Source organism: Drosophila suzukii (assembly GCF_043229965.1).
Source record: "Drosophila suzukii chromosome 2 unlocalized genomic scaffold, CBGP_Dsuzu_IsoJpt1.0 scf_2c, whole genome shotgun sequence".
Taxonomy (NCBI): Eukaryota; Metazoa; Arthropoda; class Insecta; order Diptera; family Drosophilidae; genus Drosophila; species Drosophila suzukii.
The window spans coordinates 24,593,563-24,611,050 of NW_027255896.1; the positions used below are offsets into that span (position 1 = coordinate 24,593,563).

General features: G+C 42.0%; 2 protein-coding genes across 2 annotated transcripts in view; both read right to left on the reverse strand.

Annotated features, from left to right (window-relative positions):
* The window catches only part of LOC108007735 (scavenger receptor class B member 1), a gene marked incomplete at its 3' end in the record, with an annotated part of 434,380 nt that overhangs the window by 37,255 nt on the left and 379,637 nt on the right, over positions 1-17,488 (reverse strand).
* LOC118876865 (uncharacterized) lies at positions 66-14,027 on the reverse strand. The gene is made up of 3 exons (XM_036812938.3): positions 7,720-14,027; positions 7,546-7,606; positions 66-7,487 (listed from the first exon to the last, which is right to left on the reverse strand). The coding sequence occupies exons 1-3, from the start codon at positions 7,890-7,892 to the stop codon at positions 7,374-7,376; spliced, it is 348 nt and encodes a 115-aa protein (XP_036668833.1). The 5' UTR covers positions 7,893-14,027; the 3' UTR covers positions 66-7,373.

The window sequence follows — 17,488 nt, forward strand, 5'->3', positions numbered from 1 at the left end:
AGTTTTGATGCTAGATAGAAAATTTTAACTGAAATGTATTGTTCTCATCAATACCTATCGTTTGGTCCAAAAAAAAATTTGCCACGCCCACTCCACACGCTTAAATCTGTATACCGCCGGTAGGTGGCGCATTTTAATCTCGCTTTGCTACTTGCATATCTCTATTTAGCTGAGTAACGGGTATCTGATAGTCGAGATACTCGACTATAGCGTTCTCCTTGTTTTTTACTGTGTTCCAGCTGCGTGTGTATATTTACATAAATATTCTAATACAGTTCACTCTAACTACTCTTCCTAATACAGTCCACTCCAACTACTTTTCTCGAGCTACAAATACGGCTAAACTATTTCTAAAATTAAAAACAAAGTTACAATATCCACAAATTTACTCCAGCAAATCGGTTGCAATTTAGTTGTGCAGGTGACAAACCAACGCACCGACATACAAACATAAGCGAAGTCTTTCCAATTCCCGCAACGCTATTCTGCTATTCGCACCCCACATATATACATACGTACAGTGTACATACATACGTATATCGATATTTTCGCCAGTGCACAGTGGGTCAAGAGCTCACAATAAATGTTCCTTCCAGACATACAATATTAAAGTCCGTAATTCTTTACTGTGACCGTATATATTTACAATCTTAATTGGTTTCTAAATTCCAATTTTATTCCAATCCGTTTCCTTACTTCTAAATTAAAATTCTAAATTATTTAACGTCATGGCAACATCAGTAAAAGCCGCTTTAACCCGATTTATGGCCACAGCTGACTGTCTGATCCACTTTGAGGCCACTGTGAACGCTCCAGGTGCTCCTACCCCAACGTTATCCGCCTATAAAATTCGTCGCGATCACCTCAATTCCTTGTGGCAAACGGTAAAGGCAGCATACGACATATGCTCCGACAGCATTATAGCTGCAGGCGAGAGCGCAACAGACACAAAATCCATACTAAAGTCCAAGTATTACCAAACGAACTCCACTTACGAAAAATTTGCCGCGTAGCTGATGGAACAAATCCAAAAAGTCTCCTCCCAAATACCAAATACTCTTGAGGCCGTCGATAGCTTCCGATCTGCCAATTTCCACCACGTCCAGTCCAAAGACACAAATCGAGTGGCAGAATTTCCAAAAATAAATTCCTTCTACACAAGGCTAGTTCCGATACCCAAAGGCTGTGATCTGTGTTCGAAGAAGAACCACCCCGTGCGTATATGTCCACGCTTCCTACAAATGACGGTAGACGATCGCCTAGCCTATATTCAAAGGAAGCAGTTGTGCTCCAATTGCTTTGCAAGCAGCCATAAATTCCGGGATTGCACAAGCGCTCACAACTGTCTCACTTTCCAAGATCGGCATCACACATTGCTGCATCGAAACAGCGGTCCTACTACTCCGACGATTCCATCCGACCCTCCAAGGCCAGTATCCGCCTCAGTTCCACTCATCATTTCGTCCTATTCAGCGCAAGTTTCCGTACAAAAAGTCCCTCCTAAGAATACTCCACCCGAATATTGGGTTCCATACCCCGCCTTGGATGGCAGACGTACTCGAGGTGTTAAATCCTACCAATGCAGAGTCTGCCAAAAGATCCATCCTCTACGGAAGTGCCACCACTTTCTACGGCTAAGCCCCCAGAATCGGCTTCAGGAAGTACATATCCAGAAGTACTGCTCCAATTGCTTGGCTCACAATCATTCCAAGGACTCCTGCCGCAGTGGTCATCACGGCCACAAGTGTGGAAAGGCCCACCACACTCTCCTACATACGGACGACCGATCTACACTTCCAACATGTTCCTGAGCCTACTATCCTGAGGTTCTTGCTACGGGTGTCCTCGCAAGGGGGGGGAGAATGTTTACGTCAAAAGGGCGTTTAATTTCAGGAGGCAGTGTCGAGCGGCAGGTTTATCCAGATGTCTACATCTCGCGCGCTCGCACTGCCGTCCGCTCTCCCTCTCCATCTCTCCCCTAAGTCTCCGCTCTGCTCTGGAGCGCTTAAGTTAAGTTAGGCTTAAGCAGTTCTTATTTCCAAGTGTACAAATAAACATCTACGCACCTCGCGTAAAAACCCCAAAGTACTCCCGTGTTTTTTGGGTACCATTTGACCTTGGGGCTTCATTTATTTTCATCGATCAAGCCACCCCGCCCCAACAGAATATACTTAGTAAACGATTTAGGTGTTCTCCTAGATCCTAAACTTAAATTTTACTCCTACATAACCTCTACTGTAAATAAAGCTATGAGTGTTTTTGGGTTTATAAAGCGTTGGTCTAAAGAATAAATCCATACACTACCAAATTATTATTTACCTCACTTGTCCGTCCTAATTTAGAATACTGTTCTTCCGTTTGGAGTACTCAGTATCAGGTGCACATTGACCGTATAGAGTCCGTAAAGAAACAATTTCTTCTTTTTGTCTTACGTGGTTTGAACTGGGATCAAAACGTCAGGTTGCCTTCTTACTCGAGTTGATTGCTATTAATTAATTTGCCTAGTCTAGTAAGCCGTAGAATTATGCTTGGTACTATTTTTATGAATAATCTTATCAGAGGCGATATTGATTCTGTAAATTTGGTAAGCCGCCTAACTTTCAATGTTCCTGTTAGACTAATGCGAAACTACCATCCTATCAACTTGCCACGATGTTCATTTAATTTTAGTCAGCATGAGCCCTTTCGCGTTCTTTCTAATAATAATAACAACCTATATCATTTAATTTGTTCCTCAACTTCTATCCCTGTACTAAAAACTAAAATCTTAGCTCATTTGCTTTAGTCTTGTTGATCTATGTTTTGTCCTGTCTTTATTTGTTCTATGTACGTTCCTCGCGAACCGTAATTGCCCGAAATAAAAATGGGCCCGTGCGTAACAAGCACGTGCTTGGTGTCGTTTGGGCCACTTGTTTGTACTGCTCTTAGTGCATCAACGTTCAACAACAATAAAAAGCACACGTAACAGAACTGGCGCTCAAGTTATGATTTTCATAGTCTTTAAGGAGTTTTGTTAGGACTAAAAATCATGATATATGTGGTGTCAGAGTTTATGTATCTAAGAATTTCATAACTTTCATCATCAATTGCCAACAAATATTTGACTATTCTTAGAACAGCGTTTTAAGTGGTAATAATTGCATCTGCTTACTTATTTGTTTAATGGTTAAAATATTGAAATTAAAGTCCCCAACTTCTGTACGAATTGAGCGGCCAATTGATCAGAACTTCGTGCTCTTGACTTAATGATGTTTTAATTTTATACCCGTTACTCGTAGAGTAAGAGGGTATACTAAAATCGTCGGGAAGTATGTAACAGGCAGAAGGAAGCGTTTCCGACCACATAAACTATATTTATTCTTGATCAGGATCACTAACCGAATCGATCTAGACATTTCCGTCTGTCCGTATGAACGCTGATTTGGCATGCAGATTCCTGAGATTACTGCGCAGCGCAAGTTGGTTTCAGCAGGGTGCTCCTACAGTTTTAATGCTAGAAAAAAAAATTTAGGTTTAAATATCGATTGACCCAAAAAAAGTTTGCCACGCTCACTTTAACGCCCACAAACCGTCCACAAACCGCCCACAAACCGCCCACAAGCCGCCCATAAACTTCAAAAAATCCTAAATATGAATGCGGATATCTCGAAAACTATCAAAGATAGAGCATTAAAATTCCGTAGCCTTGTACGCAGCGCAAGTTTGTTACGAGAATATGCCCACTCTGACGCCCAAAAACCGCCCAATCCTGTGGCGCCCTCAATTTTCATATTAGATCACAAATTTTAACTGAAATGTATTACTCTCGTCAAAACCTATTGATTGATCCAAAAAAAAGTTTGCCTTGTTCACTCTAACCCCCATACCGCTTAAATCTGTCTGTCGCCCAAATAACCATATAGTGAGATCGAGGGTAGTTGGCGCATTTTAATCTCGCTTTGCCGCTTGCATATCTCCATTTCCCCTTGGTCCCTTTAGCTGAGTAACGGGTATCTGATAGTCGAGGTACTCGACTTTAGCGTTTTTCCTTGTTTTCTTTTACAATCATAGAAATTCCCTGCTTTGTTCATGGGCAAATTTACCTGACTTTTCCAAAACCAAAAACTATGAGGTTTCCGTTTTATAATACTATAAAACAGCGGTCGGCAGCGCCCTATTAAGTGAGCATAGGAAATTGCGCTGCCCATCCGCTGCTCGCTCACGTATTACGTAGATGTTCATGTGACTTCGGCATCGGTCTTCGGGTCTTTCTTTTCTCAGCTTCGGCGCGCTTTTTTGCTGCGTTTACGTCGCTGTTATGCTTTATGCTAAGCGTGATAAATGAAAAATCGATCAGCACGAAGTGACAAAACTATTTAAGTAAGATGTGACCTAAAAAGAGGGCCCAACTACTTAAAGTGATTGATTGATGGAGCTCTTCGGACAGAGCAATAAAATGCAGAGCAGATAGAAGCTCTGAAGGTGCAAGTGGCCGCTCACCTTGATATGTTGAGCCAGGTCAGTGCCTACTTGTGGAAGTATGTGGGGCTGCTAGGGGAAACATAGTCTAATTTGTTGTTCGGTTTTATGATTGCATTGTATAATTGCCTTCCTTTGGGAGTCACAAGGCGTGATCTCCAGTGCGTGTGTTTGGCATTATAGTCCCCTGCAGCTATAAAGCGATTTCCAAGCAAGTTGTAGAAGTCCATGAATTGTCCTTCAGAAATTGTAAAGCGAGGCGGACGGTAGACAGCGGCTATGGTGAGGTTTCCGTTGCCGGACTGCACTTTGATAGACGTGGCTTGTAAGTAATAAGTTGCAAATCTTTGATGAAAGTGGGGCTTGATGTGTTCCTGATTAGGATGCCGGTTCCGCCGTGGGCCTTACCATCTGGATGGTCTGTGCGGTAAAAAGTGTAGCCTCTTATTTGGAAGTTGTACTTGTTTATGAGGTGCGTCTCTACCAGTAGCATAATGTCGATATGATTATCATTCAGGAACTGTGTTACTTCAAGGTTGTGCCGTGAAACGACATTGGCGTTCCACATTGTTATTCGTAGATTTGCCATCTGTTATTTAAACTTCTTACCAGCAAGTAGCTGTAACACCATGTTCTGGTTTTGAACCAGTGTTTGCATGGTCGTTTTCATGACTGACATAAATTCCATCATACTTTGCTGCATGGTGACCATCATATACTCCAGAGTGCTTTGGATCTGCTGAGCGTTTCCTATATTAGACTGGAGTGGGTTTTCCGTCCCTGATCGAAGGGCATCGGCGTTTGACAAGCCCTTCTGGGTGGTCAACTTCTATGTGTTTAGTTGACCAAATGAGGATCTTACAGCCGTGCCGAAAAATATTTCCGGCGTCGTACGGGAGTAAGTGTACGCATTTTGGGTATTCTGATGACGCGTTGCTGTCACTTTTCGCATGCGGTCCTTCATCTCCATGAAGACCGGACAGCCCCTGTAGTTTGCCGTGTGGTTACCTTGACAGTTAACGCATTTTTATACCCGTTACTCGTAGAGTAAAAGGGTATACTAGATTCGTCGGAAAGTATGTAACAGGCAGAAGGAAGCGTTTCCGACCCCATAAAGTATATATATTCTTGATCAGGATCACTAGCCGAGTCGATCTAGCCATGTCCGTCTGTCCGTCTGTCTGTCCGTATGAACGATGAGATCTCGGAAACTAGGCGCTAGGCTATTGAGATTTGGCGTGGAGATTCCTGAGCTTCTTACGCAGCGCAAGTTTGTTTCAGTAGAGTGTCACGCCCACTCTAACGCCCACAAACCGCCCAAAACTGTGGCTCCTACAGTTTTGATGCTAGAATAAAAATTTTAACTGAAATGTAATGTTCTCGTCAATACCTATCGATTGGTGTAAAAAAAATTTGCCGCGCCCTTAACGCTTAAATCTGTATACCGCCGGTAGGTGGCGCATTTTAATCTCGCTTTGCTACTTGCATATGAGTAACGGGTATCTGATAGTCGAGGTACTCGACTATAGCGTTCTTCCTTGTTTTTTTGGGGTGTTCTTTGTTGGCAGGGCAGTTAGCCGAAGTGTGGAAGTCTCCACAAGCTACACAAACTGTTCGAAGTGAACAGTATGCCCTGTTGTGTCCATACTCCTGATAATTTGTGCATTGCACTGGGCCGTTCCTTTTATGTGGCTCTTCCACGTTGATTCTTCGGTGCAATAAGTATTGCAGGCTCTAAATGGGGTGCACTTCATTTTTCTTCAAGACTCTGCTGTCTGGCTCCAGCTCGACCCTGAAGAGTGGTTGCGGCTCTTTTTTCCTGTTTATAATGTTACTGACGTTCTTTACAGAAAACCCTTTTTCCTTAAAAGCATGGATAACTTCCTTGGCGGTTACGTCGGGCTCGACTCCTTTTAGTACCACTTGCAGGCCCTTGCTGCTTTATAGTTGGTACGTGTAGTAGCTTTTCCTAGCTTCCTCCAGGTATTTGGATACAGCTCGGAAATGTTCTTCAGATTTGGTCTGGTTTCATGGATATCCCCTTTTGTGACCGGAAAAACCATGAAAGTTTCCGTCCCCGGTTAGCGCAAATATTTTGTTGACCAGGGCGTTCGAGATTTTCTCCCTAATGTAAATTGGTGGGGGCTTAGGTTTCGGTTGGGTCTCCTGAGCCTGCTCTGGTTCATTTTCATCTAGAAGCGCAAATCTATTGCTGTTGGATCTCCCTGGTAATTTATTTTCTATTTGGACATGGTTTATTTTTGACTTGTTACTTGACTTGTATTCTGCGGGCTAAGCTTACGCTTGATATGGATGTAACGATCTAGTCCGGTATGTATGGCCGGACCCGCTTGCTGAATTTTGTTTTGGTTTTGATTTGTTGTCGTGATTTTTGTTTCCGTTGAATTTAGAGCTGCGGTTGCAGTCGATTCCGCAGTAATAGCCGTAGCTGTAGTTGTTGTTGATTTGTCTTTGCCGTAGCTGTAGTTGTTGCTGACAAATTTAGTGTGGATGCAGAAGTTTTACCGTTGCATGTTGTTGGTGCGCCAGGGGTCGAAACTGATGGTGGAGGGTTTTGCATTGTTGACTCCACGCCGTCGGAGTGGGGGTAGCCGTAAGTAAGCATGGTGAGCAAGATCGTGCTCTTTGGCTATCGACCGACAGTATGGTCGTTTTTTGCACTTCGCTGTCACGCGTTGAGACATATGAAAAGTAACCGACTCTTCGGCTCGCGGAGCTTAGTAGCTCTTTATTTTGTTCGTAGCTCATTGAGCTTTTATTAACATGGCATTAGCATTATTATTATAAGATAAAATAATTATGTGCTAGTTTAAGTCATTACACCGATTTTGTGAGTTGAAATATAAAATGCTCACTCTATCGTCTTTTCGCTTATTTGAAATTAACCACTTTAGTTATTGTGTTTTGTTTGCATTTAGTTTATCAACTTTCTTGCACTTTTCGCGACGCTCGCACGAGACAGGTCCGCTCTCTTCAGAGAATAATGTTGTCTTTTGGCAGTATATGAGCTGTAAAATGCATTGGGTAAAAATGTCGTATTTCATGAGTGTATTTCATGCCACAGACCTGTATATCGCCTATCCCCTTAAACGTAGTCCGACGACTCCAAAAAGCGATAAGCTTAAAACTGTGGAATTTCAGAAAAATGGTAGAGAGTCACGATCACATGATGGGTGGTACATGAAATCAGATCAAGACCGATTCCGCTATATAAGCCCCAACAAGGTGGCTGTACCTCACCTGACATCATACAGCCCTTCCAAAGGTACGACCAGGTTGTTAAAGCTGCTCGCCAGCATAAGAGGGAGAAAGTTTGTAATATAAGATGGAAGATACGGAAACGGACGAGTAACCAGAAGATAGAGACGGTTGCTCCGAGTCCAGAAGCAGCTGACATATACCGGGAGATCCATAACCCGCGTCCAGGGAAGAACAGGAAAGTGGGTGGTCTAATGAAGCGCGCCACAAGAACACTGAGCCAGAGGGAGATATTCTATTAATTCTAAGGCAACCTAGACCATGTTTGAATTAAAGACCAGTATAAGAATATTTAGAGCAAAACCGAAAAAATCATAAAATATATTAAAAATAAAAAATTAATTAATATCTCTCTATGCAGCTGAACGGCCCCCGTTACGGCACACTCAGCATTATAATCTTAGCATGCAACCTTCTTGCTAACAGCAACATAAAATTTCTGTTTCAGGCATACATTTTCAATTTCGTACTCCCTTTTACGCTTTACTTTCTGTTTCTGTTTATGTATGTATATGTATATATGTATGTTAGAGTGTTTCCGTGCAAGGCCGAAAAGCTTTTAATTTTGTTTCGGGAATACAATGCAACAAAAATTTAGCTACAACAATAATAACGGGCCCAACTAGCTATTTAATATGAGTCTGGGTCACTGGAGTGTGTCGAAGCCACACGTAAATAGGCGCATGAAAAAAAATGAAAGACAGGACATGGTCTGAAGCAGATTTCTTTCGCGAAGTCATTCCACACGTATTCGCATCGATCACTTCGAGAAGAAAATTCAATTCGGCGATTCACGGGTGGCTAGAACAACGATGACGATCGACCTATTGTAACCATACCCCGACAGCTGACAAAGGGCACCGCCAGGCCATTGACTCCCGAGATAGTGAAAATAGAAAAATAGTAACCCTAGGTAAGAACACCTATTTAATCCATACTGTATGGGAGCAGGTAAAAGCTCTAGTCCGGTATAAAAGACCCTAGTCAGATAAAAAAGACAGACGGAATTTGTTCTGATCTCCGTGGTACTGGATTAGAGGTGCTACCCCCATCACCGCAGACCACAGACTAGAAAAAGACTGATGTCCAGGACGTCTTGACTGTTTCCCTGAGACCATATTTACCCAAAACCAAAGTGCATAACAAAAACAATTCGTGAGACACGAAAGCTATTGAAGGTAAATTAATTTCAATTAATTACAAACCATCGCCAAAACAATAAAAAACATACAAACTGAGAATTCAAGCATTTCGGAATGCAAATAAAGAAGAACCAAAAACAAATGCATTGAGCAAGAAATTAGAGATGCAGCAACCAGCCAAAGCCCTGTGCCATTGGAACCAACGGGTACTGCAGCGGAACTCCTTGACATGCGTATATGTGTACATATTTATACGGCCATTGTGTTATTGTGAACCACCAACTTATGTCGTTATGACCAGTTTCGTGCTTTAATAAAACCTTATCTACAACTTTTAATTCAAACAGCTTATGATTATACCCCTTACTCGAAAAGTAAAAGGGTATACGAGATTCGTCGAAAAGTGTGTAACAGGCAGAAGGAAGCGTTTCCGACCCCATAAAGTATGTACGAGTATATTCTGATCAGGATCACTAGCAAAGTCGATCTAGCCATGTCCGTCTGTCCGCATGAACGCTGAGATCTCGGAAACTATAAGAGCTACAATACTGGGATTAAGCATGCAGATTCCTGAAACACCTGCAGAGCGCAAGTTTGTGTCAGAAATGTGCCACGCCCACTCTAACGCCCACAAACCGCCCAAAACTGTGGCTCCTACAGTTTTGATGCTGGAGTAAAAATTTTAACAGCAATGTATTTTTCTCATCAATACCTATCGATTGACCAAAAAAAAAGTTTGCCACGCCCACTTTAACGCCCAAAAGCCGCCCACAAACTTAAAAAATCGTGAATATTGTAACGAACTGATTTTGTATGTCTGCTCGCGACGAGATTCGTGCGGCTAGCTCAGAAGATTGTGTGTTCGTCCCACCAAATTTATATGACGTGATTGCCCGTAGATCAGTGAGAAAACAAAGGGGTTCAAATGGTAGCAGTGGGATTTATTCTCGTGGTATTAGTACAGCGGGTGTGGCTGGGCTGGCTTCGGTATCTCCTGGCTCTGGTTCCGCCGGCTGCTGGCGCTCCTCTTTCTGGCTCCTCGACGCGTTGACTCGTCCTCCTCTGGATCCTGGGTCTCGGGACGCTCGTTGTGGCCGCCTCTGCTTGCTTGCCGACGCGCTGCCTCGGGGTCGCTTGTTGCGCCTTAGACCCGCAGAGAGTTCGGCCTTGTGGACTTAGGGAAGCGTCACCGTTCTCAGACTAGGGCGAACAAGCCTTGCTCTCCAGGCCCACGCCTTTCGAGGCAATACCTGTCCCTTGCTCTGTCCCGGACGGTCCCGCTAGGTTCTCGCTCAGTTCGCGCTCCCCAATGAGCTCCGCGCGGCGATGGTAACGTGGCTGCCGGAAATGTCTGCTGGTGTCGCTGTCGATGTCCTCTGCGCTGTTTTCTGACCAGTATCTCGTCGTTCTGGCGCTCGGGGAGCAAGGCGATTGGTGTTCGGGACCTTCGCCTGTAATCGCAGGGCTCTCCAGGCGGTCGCCTCTTGAAACCGCAAATCGATCTACCGCTCGTCCGTCACGCCAGGTCCTGCTTGGTCGGGCAAGGTACGCTGGGTCGCAGACAACTTTCCTCCCAAAGCTGCCGGTTCTTCGTCGTAGGACTCTTTTGCTTGTCTCTGACAGACCCGCCGGGCGACTCGCCAGGGTGTGGTCGTGACAAAGTTGGGAAACAAACGCCTTGACTTAGCCGCGTGATGCCTTCCAGAACTCAGCCACCTGTGTCTCAATTAGGAGATTCCTGATGTCCCAATCCCGAACGTGGCGATCTTGCTCCTTGTGTGCTTCCCACGACGCTGCTTCCGACGACTCGCTTGGTTGTAGCTCCCTCGTAGATTATTTCCTTGACTGAATGTTCACTTGGTACTTTAACTGATCTTGAAGGTTTGACTCCTCGTGATCGACTGATCCAGCTGCCAGCGCTCTGCGGCCTTATATAGGGCTTCCGGGAACCGTTATTTCCCTTTTGCGCACTGCCCGCTGGATCTCTCCAATTCCGTAGCCTTATACGCAGCTCAAGTTTGTTACGCAAATATGCCACGCCCACTCTAACGCCCACAAGCCGCCAAAGTCTGTGGCGCCCACAATTTTTATGCTAGATACAAAATTTTAACTGAAATGTATTGGTCTCGTCAATACCTATCGATTGATCAAAAAAAGTTTGCCACGCCCACTCTAACGTGCATAACGATTAAATCTGTCTACCGTCCTCATAACCACATATTGACATCACGGGTAGGAGGCGCATTTCAATCTCGCTTTGCTGCTTGCATAACTTCATTTCCCTTTGATCCCATTAGCTGAGTAACGGGTATCTGATAGTCGAGGTACTCGACTATAGCGTTCGTCCATGTTTTTTATTTCTGTTTATTGGTTTCAAATGCTAATCTGGCTCTTTAAGAGTTTGTTCTAATCAAAATTTTGATTCCTAAATGTATGTTAGTCATCTATAAAGAGGCTATATTCTATCTGTTCATGCCTTCCTCTTTATTTTAGTTAAAATTCTATGCTTAAATATTACCCTCTATTGTAAAGCATTATGATCCACAATGAAAACGGTAAGTCATTAGCTTTCTTGTTATGCATAGCCCAACCAAATTTATAACCAAAAGCAAAATATAGTCTCACACAGAACTTCGTGAAGTAAATGTCATTGACTCCGTCGTTTTAATTTTTGGATCAAGCTCCGGCACCTGCACAGGGGCAGAGGCGGTGCAATAACAACAACCACTCGCATTTGCACGAGGGCAAATTTCACCATTGGCTGCCTCCCATTAGGCATCGGATTAAGCATTGGCGACCGTGACAGGACACCTGTCATGAAGCTTTACAATTCGGCTGCGAGGGATCACAAGGGATTCAGTAGCAGCTACAATTCAAACGAATCAGTTGGAAAGTGATCTCAACTTGGACTTTTACGGCATCACACCATTACGTCACCAGTACACCTGAGAAACTTACTGGAGCACGTAAGCTTTCAAATCGGCAGATTTAACCCAGTTTACTTGTTATTTGATCTTTCGGACGCAAATAATATAAATAAAAAAAAAAAGTCTGGTTATATCTAGAAATATAGGTGTGATTTATTTAACCTATGCCGAAAAAGCTTCTCAGAACACGCAAACTTGCTGTACCCCAGTTTTACATCAAAAAGTTTCGCAGTTACTCTAAAACTGTTGTAGGGTTTCAAAACTTGTAAAAGCCTCTCAAACGCATTTTCCTTACAGTTTGACTGATTTTTCATCTCTTTGCAAACATGACAAAAGCATCTGTAGAAGAACAGCTAGATGCACTTAGGCTCAAAAGAACTCTGCTGCAACGAAACATGCATCGAACTTCGAATCGAGCAGTTGCAGACACAGCAATGGACGCTGCATCGGCAGAGTGTCACCTGTCCCTTTTGGAATCGCACTTTAGGTAATTGTGTCAAGTTCAACAGCAAATTGAAGAAATAGACTTGGAAGAAGATTCTCGCGATCAGTTTGAGGCAGATTTTATAGCAACAAAATCTACGCTTTTAAAACGTGCAAATGTTAACAAGCGCAATGGCCCTGAGGACTCCGTCTTGATAATTTCCACCTGCTTAGGGGCCAGTTCCCATAATCGATTACTTTCTCTAAAACTCCCAAAATTTGACGGAAAATATGGCGAGTACAACCGTTTTATTGCAGCCTTCAATCATATGGTTCTGATATTGACAAGTTTACGTACCTATTCGGATGTCTTTCTGGTCCTGCATTGAGTGTAGTGGCTGCATTTCAAATATCGGAAGAAAATTACAAAAAGGCATTAGAGCGCCTTAAGGAACGATACGATAAAAAAGTGTTGATCTTACTCGAACATGTATCTTGCTTTTTTTCCATTTCTCAAATGAGAAAATCTGATTCTTCATCCCTTCGAGAAATTTTAGATACAGTGGCAGCGTTGCGTGGTTCACTGCTCTCTCTTGGCACCGAACAAAATGCATTTCAGAACTATGAGCAGTTTCCAACTTGGCATAATTTCTACAACATGTTACGAAGGCATTGTCAGTTTCTAGAATGAAGCGCAAAGCCAGGCCAGGAGTTCAATCAATATGATAAGCGTCCAGAAAAACTAAATCACCCCCACAAAAAGGCATTCCTAACGGCTAGAGGCAGTTGTATAAAATGCGATTCTACATATCACAATCTAGGATCGTGCCCTTCATTCGTTGCACTTCCACATGAGAGTCGACATGCTTGGGTCAAACAGGCAGCGCTATGCTTAAACTGTCTTCATAAGGGCCACATCGCAGCTGACTGTCCTTCGAAATTTCGCTGTAGGACTTATCGCGGGTTGCACCATTCTTCGTTACATCGCAGGAGTGAATCACAAGAAACTTCTCAACCAAATGTAGAACAGACAAACAAGCAACCTCTTTGCTCCACACAAGTAGTCGCATGTCTTTCTCGTAAATCAAATCGAGCTCTTATCCCTACCGCTATAGTTCTTATCCAGGATAAAGACGGAATGTTCCACCCGGCAAGGGCCTTGCTTGATTCTGGCTCGGAAATTAACTTTATCACAGATACTTTGGCAAACAAATTACAACTTCAGCGAAAGCGTCAACACTTTGAAGTTTCTGGTATAGGAGATGTTACATCAAAACTTTAGTTCTCAGTCTCGACGACCATACGCTCACGTTTGTCTGCTGACGAACGGTCATTGCAATTTGCTATTACCAAGACAATAGCATTGACTCAACCCGCCACTCGAATAGAATCATCAACGTGGTCAATCCCTGCCGGAATAGATTTGGCTGACCCATTGTTTTTTAAAACACAAAAAATTGTCATATTACTAAGCACCCATGAATTCTTCGAATTGCTCACTGGCGGAAAATTATCACTGGGGCCTGGGCCGCCATGCCTACTTAACACTACACTCGAATGGATTATTGGTGGACAAGTTGTTGATAATCCGCAATCTAGGGCGAAGGCTAATGTTCTTATGTGCAAAATCTGGCAGTCCCAACAGCTGAATGAAAATCTAAAAAGGTTTTGGGAAATCGAATCGTTTCCAGAATGATCTCAAAACCAGTACACAACTGAAGAGGAAGAATGTGATCGCCATTTCTGTAAAAACTCTGCTTTTCTCGAGAATGGGCGAGTTCAAGCTCGGCTTCCCTTTTCGAAATCTACCCAAAAATTGGGAAGTTCAGTGGATATTGCCAAGCAAAGATTTTGGCAAATAGAGCGACGTTTACAACGTTTACCCGCTAAAAAAAAAATGTTTTCTGATTTCTTGCAAGAATACAAGTATATTGATCTGGGGCACATGCATCCTGTAGATAGTTTTGACTCAAGTCAACCCCACTATGTAATCCCGCATCACGCTGTACTGCGTCCAGACAGCTCAACAACAAAGTTGCGTGTAGTTTTTGACGCATCTGCGAAGTCGTCGACAGGAGTATCATTAAATAAACATTTTAATGGTTGGACCGACAGTTCAGCAGGACCTCATCTTAACGCTGCTTTCATTTAGGTAGTTATGCATGCTCTAACAGCTGATATAACAAAAATGTATCGACAATTCATTGTAGATCCCCAGGACCGCAAGTTTCAGTTGATTTGGTGGAGGCACAATATTTCTGACACGTTGAAATTATATCAGTTGAATACTGTCACATATGGGCTTGCTTGTGCACCGTTTCTCGCCATCAGAAGTTTGTATTTCATGGCAGAGAAATATAGGAAAGAATTATCTATAGGATCTGAAATTATATCTAAAGAGATGTATGTCGATGACCTCCTTACAGGTGCTGACTGCATTGAGGATTTAAAATTGGAGATTGATCAAGTTACTGGAATCTTGTTTTGTGCCGGATTGGAGTTAGCCAAATGGAACTTCAGCAAGAACATTTTATCAAAGAACATCGATTCAAGCTAGACAGCAAAGATATCACAAAAGCCTTAGGAATGTCGTAGAGGCCCCAATTGGATGAATTTAGCTTTCGGTTCGATTTGTTGAAAACTAACGCTATGACGAAAAGGAATATTCTCTTAATTATTGCACGCCTGTATGACATACTTGGCTTGTTAGGACCAGTGGTTATAAGATTCAAACTTTTTGTGCAGGAGCAGTGGATGAGTCATTTGGATTGTGACGAAATACTGCCTGAACAATTAATAGATCGTTGGCAATATATTTATCCTGAATTGCACAATTTAAACAAAATCGCCATACCCCGATATGTAAGATTTTCCCCGAAACATGACTGGGAAATACATGGATTCGCAGATGCTTCACAGCGTGCAAGTTATCCAGCTCATGATCCCAGCCTCCTTATCCAATTTATAAACAAACTCTTCTTTAATTATCTCCCCCACTTCAATCGAAGTTCATTATTAAGATCCAATTGCGCCGCAGTCCTCCTAACATAAAGTATGCTGGGTCCAGCTAAAGTAAGCACGAGCATCCGGTCAACACCCGGCGAGCCCCAAAGCTGCAGCATAATCCGTTTAGCAATAGAGCAGAGAACTTGATCATCCGATTTCCCGACTCTCTTGAGTCCAACCCTTGTCCAACTCTTAATGAGTTCCCCAGTTCTCTTTAACCGAGGTTTGTTTATCAAATAATCGGCCCTTGGCCAGGCAGTCCGTTTTTGCATCCGAGAAGATCGGTTGAATAGAAAATATTGTGAACAGTAGAATAAAAGTCGGTATTAAGGAAAAGTTGTAAAGTTGTAACTTAGTGAATAAAAAATAAAAATAAATTTTTTTAAATTGTGAAGTAATTAATTGGCGCCCAACGTGGGGCGACGCTTAAATTGTTCTAATTAAAAGCTTTAAAATAAATAACTAACGGTTTTAAAGTAAAAAGGAACTTACGTGGTCAAATAAAAAACCTAACTAACCGACGAAAAGTTCGTGTTAAAAACAAAGAAGGAAATTAATAAATGATATAGTCCCCTTTGCTTACAACAATCCGCTAAATAATAATCGGCTTAATAAATCTGCTGTTCAACAAAAAAACTAAATGGTCTCAAAAAATAATTCACAAAATTAAACAAAAATTCTTAAACTGTGAAAGTGGAAGTTGATACAAAAAATATCAACTGAGAAACAAAACCCAAATACAATTGCAAATCCAAAATTACAAATTCAACAAGAAGGAAGAGCTGAGGGCAATCCCTCTCAAAAAAATAACAACCACAATAAATTAAAGGAAGAGCTGAGGGCCATACCTCGCTAAAGACATCCAAGAAGGACGACCCCAGCAGGATCATCAAGGAAAACAGAAGTCCTCATATTAAGCCCAGGAAGAAAAGAAGAAAATTAGAAATTAATACTATAAGAAAAAATTTTTAAATAAAGTCAAACAAGGTGAAAGACTTAATTAACGATTTGAAAGAATTCTCACCATGCCTCTACCCCAACCTGCAATGGCTTCTAGCAGCCAAGCTAATAACCAACTAAGCGATTTAATTGCACATATTGTAAATAATGAGTTGAATCCTTTAAGGAATGAGATCGTAAGTTTAAAAGCACAACTAAATCAAAATATAAAAAGGGTTGAAGATTTTCAAGTAGAATTCATTGACCCAAATATTAAATGTGAAACTTCATTCGAAATTATCAAATCAGTCAGGGAATTTAAAGGAGAAGAAGACAAACATGTGAGTTGGAGGGAATCAGCTGAGATAGCCACGCATTGTCAATCTTGAGAAACAAAATAACTGGTACAGCAAACGATGCCCTAGCACACAATGGGACAGTATTAAATTTTGACGCCATAATGACAAGGTTGGACTTTGTTTTTAGTGACAAACGTCCAATCCATATAATTGAACAAGACTTAGGAGTGCTAAGTCAAGGGAAACTGTCCATAATGGAATATTATGGGTTAGTTTTTAAAAAACGTACTCTTCTAATAAATAAAACCATTATGACTTACTTATGACTTAAAATGAACGAAAAACACAAAAAGACAGCACTAAGGGTATTGAAAACTGGCCTCAACGGCCATATCTCAGACGTTATATTTTCTATGAATCCACCAGACTTACCGAATGCTATGGTAATAGTACAAGAACTAGAAAGAAATAATTTGAGGGCCCAATTCGCAAACAATTTTACATCATCACAGCGCAAAAGTTATGAGTCAAATTAATTCGGATACCAAAACTCAAATAAAAATCCCAGGCAAGGTAACCATAATAACTATAATAGCAATCAGAGGAATACTAACAACTTGAGGTTTACCCAACCCGATAGCCAAAATATAAACAATTATAACCGGAATCAAAATCATAATTGGAATCAGAGCGGACATTATAATCCTCAATATAATTCCCATAATCAATGGAATTCCAATAAAGCTCAGCAAAACAAGCCAGAACCGATGGAAGTACATGAATCTTTACAGATTCAGAATAGGCCAAAGTACAACCAGGGTTATAAGAGTTATGGCAACAACAACTATAACCAGAAAAAATGGAACCAAAATAAAAAGCAGGAGACACAAACAACTCCGCAAAATAATCCGCAGAACAAAAGAGAACCAACAGGTAAATAATATCGAAGATGACCATTTTTTAGGCCAGAATCCGGAGTAGGACTACCCTACTTAACAAGATATGATAGCAAGAC

Coding starts and splice junctions, on each gene's coding strand:
- LOC118876865 (XM_036812938.3), bottom strand. CDS start 7,892: ATGGATCTCCCGGTATATGTCAGCTGCTTCTGGACTCGGAGCAACCGT. Junction 7,607..7,719: donor GAAGGGCTGTATGATGTCAG/GTGAGGTACAGC, acceptor GAAATTCCACAG/TTTTAAGCTTATCGCTTTTT. Junction 7,488..7,545: donor AGGGGATAGGCGATATACAG/GTCTGTGGCATG, acceptor TGCATTTTACAG/CTCATATACTGCCAAAAGAC.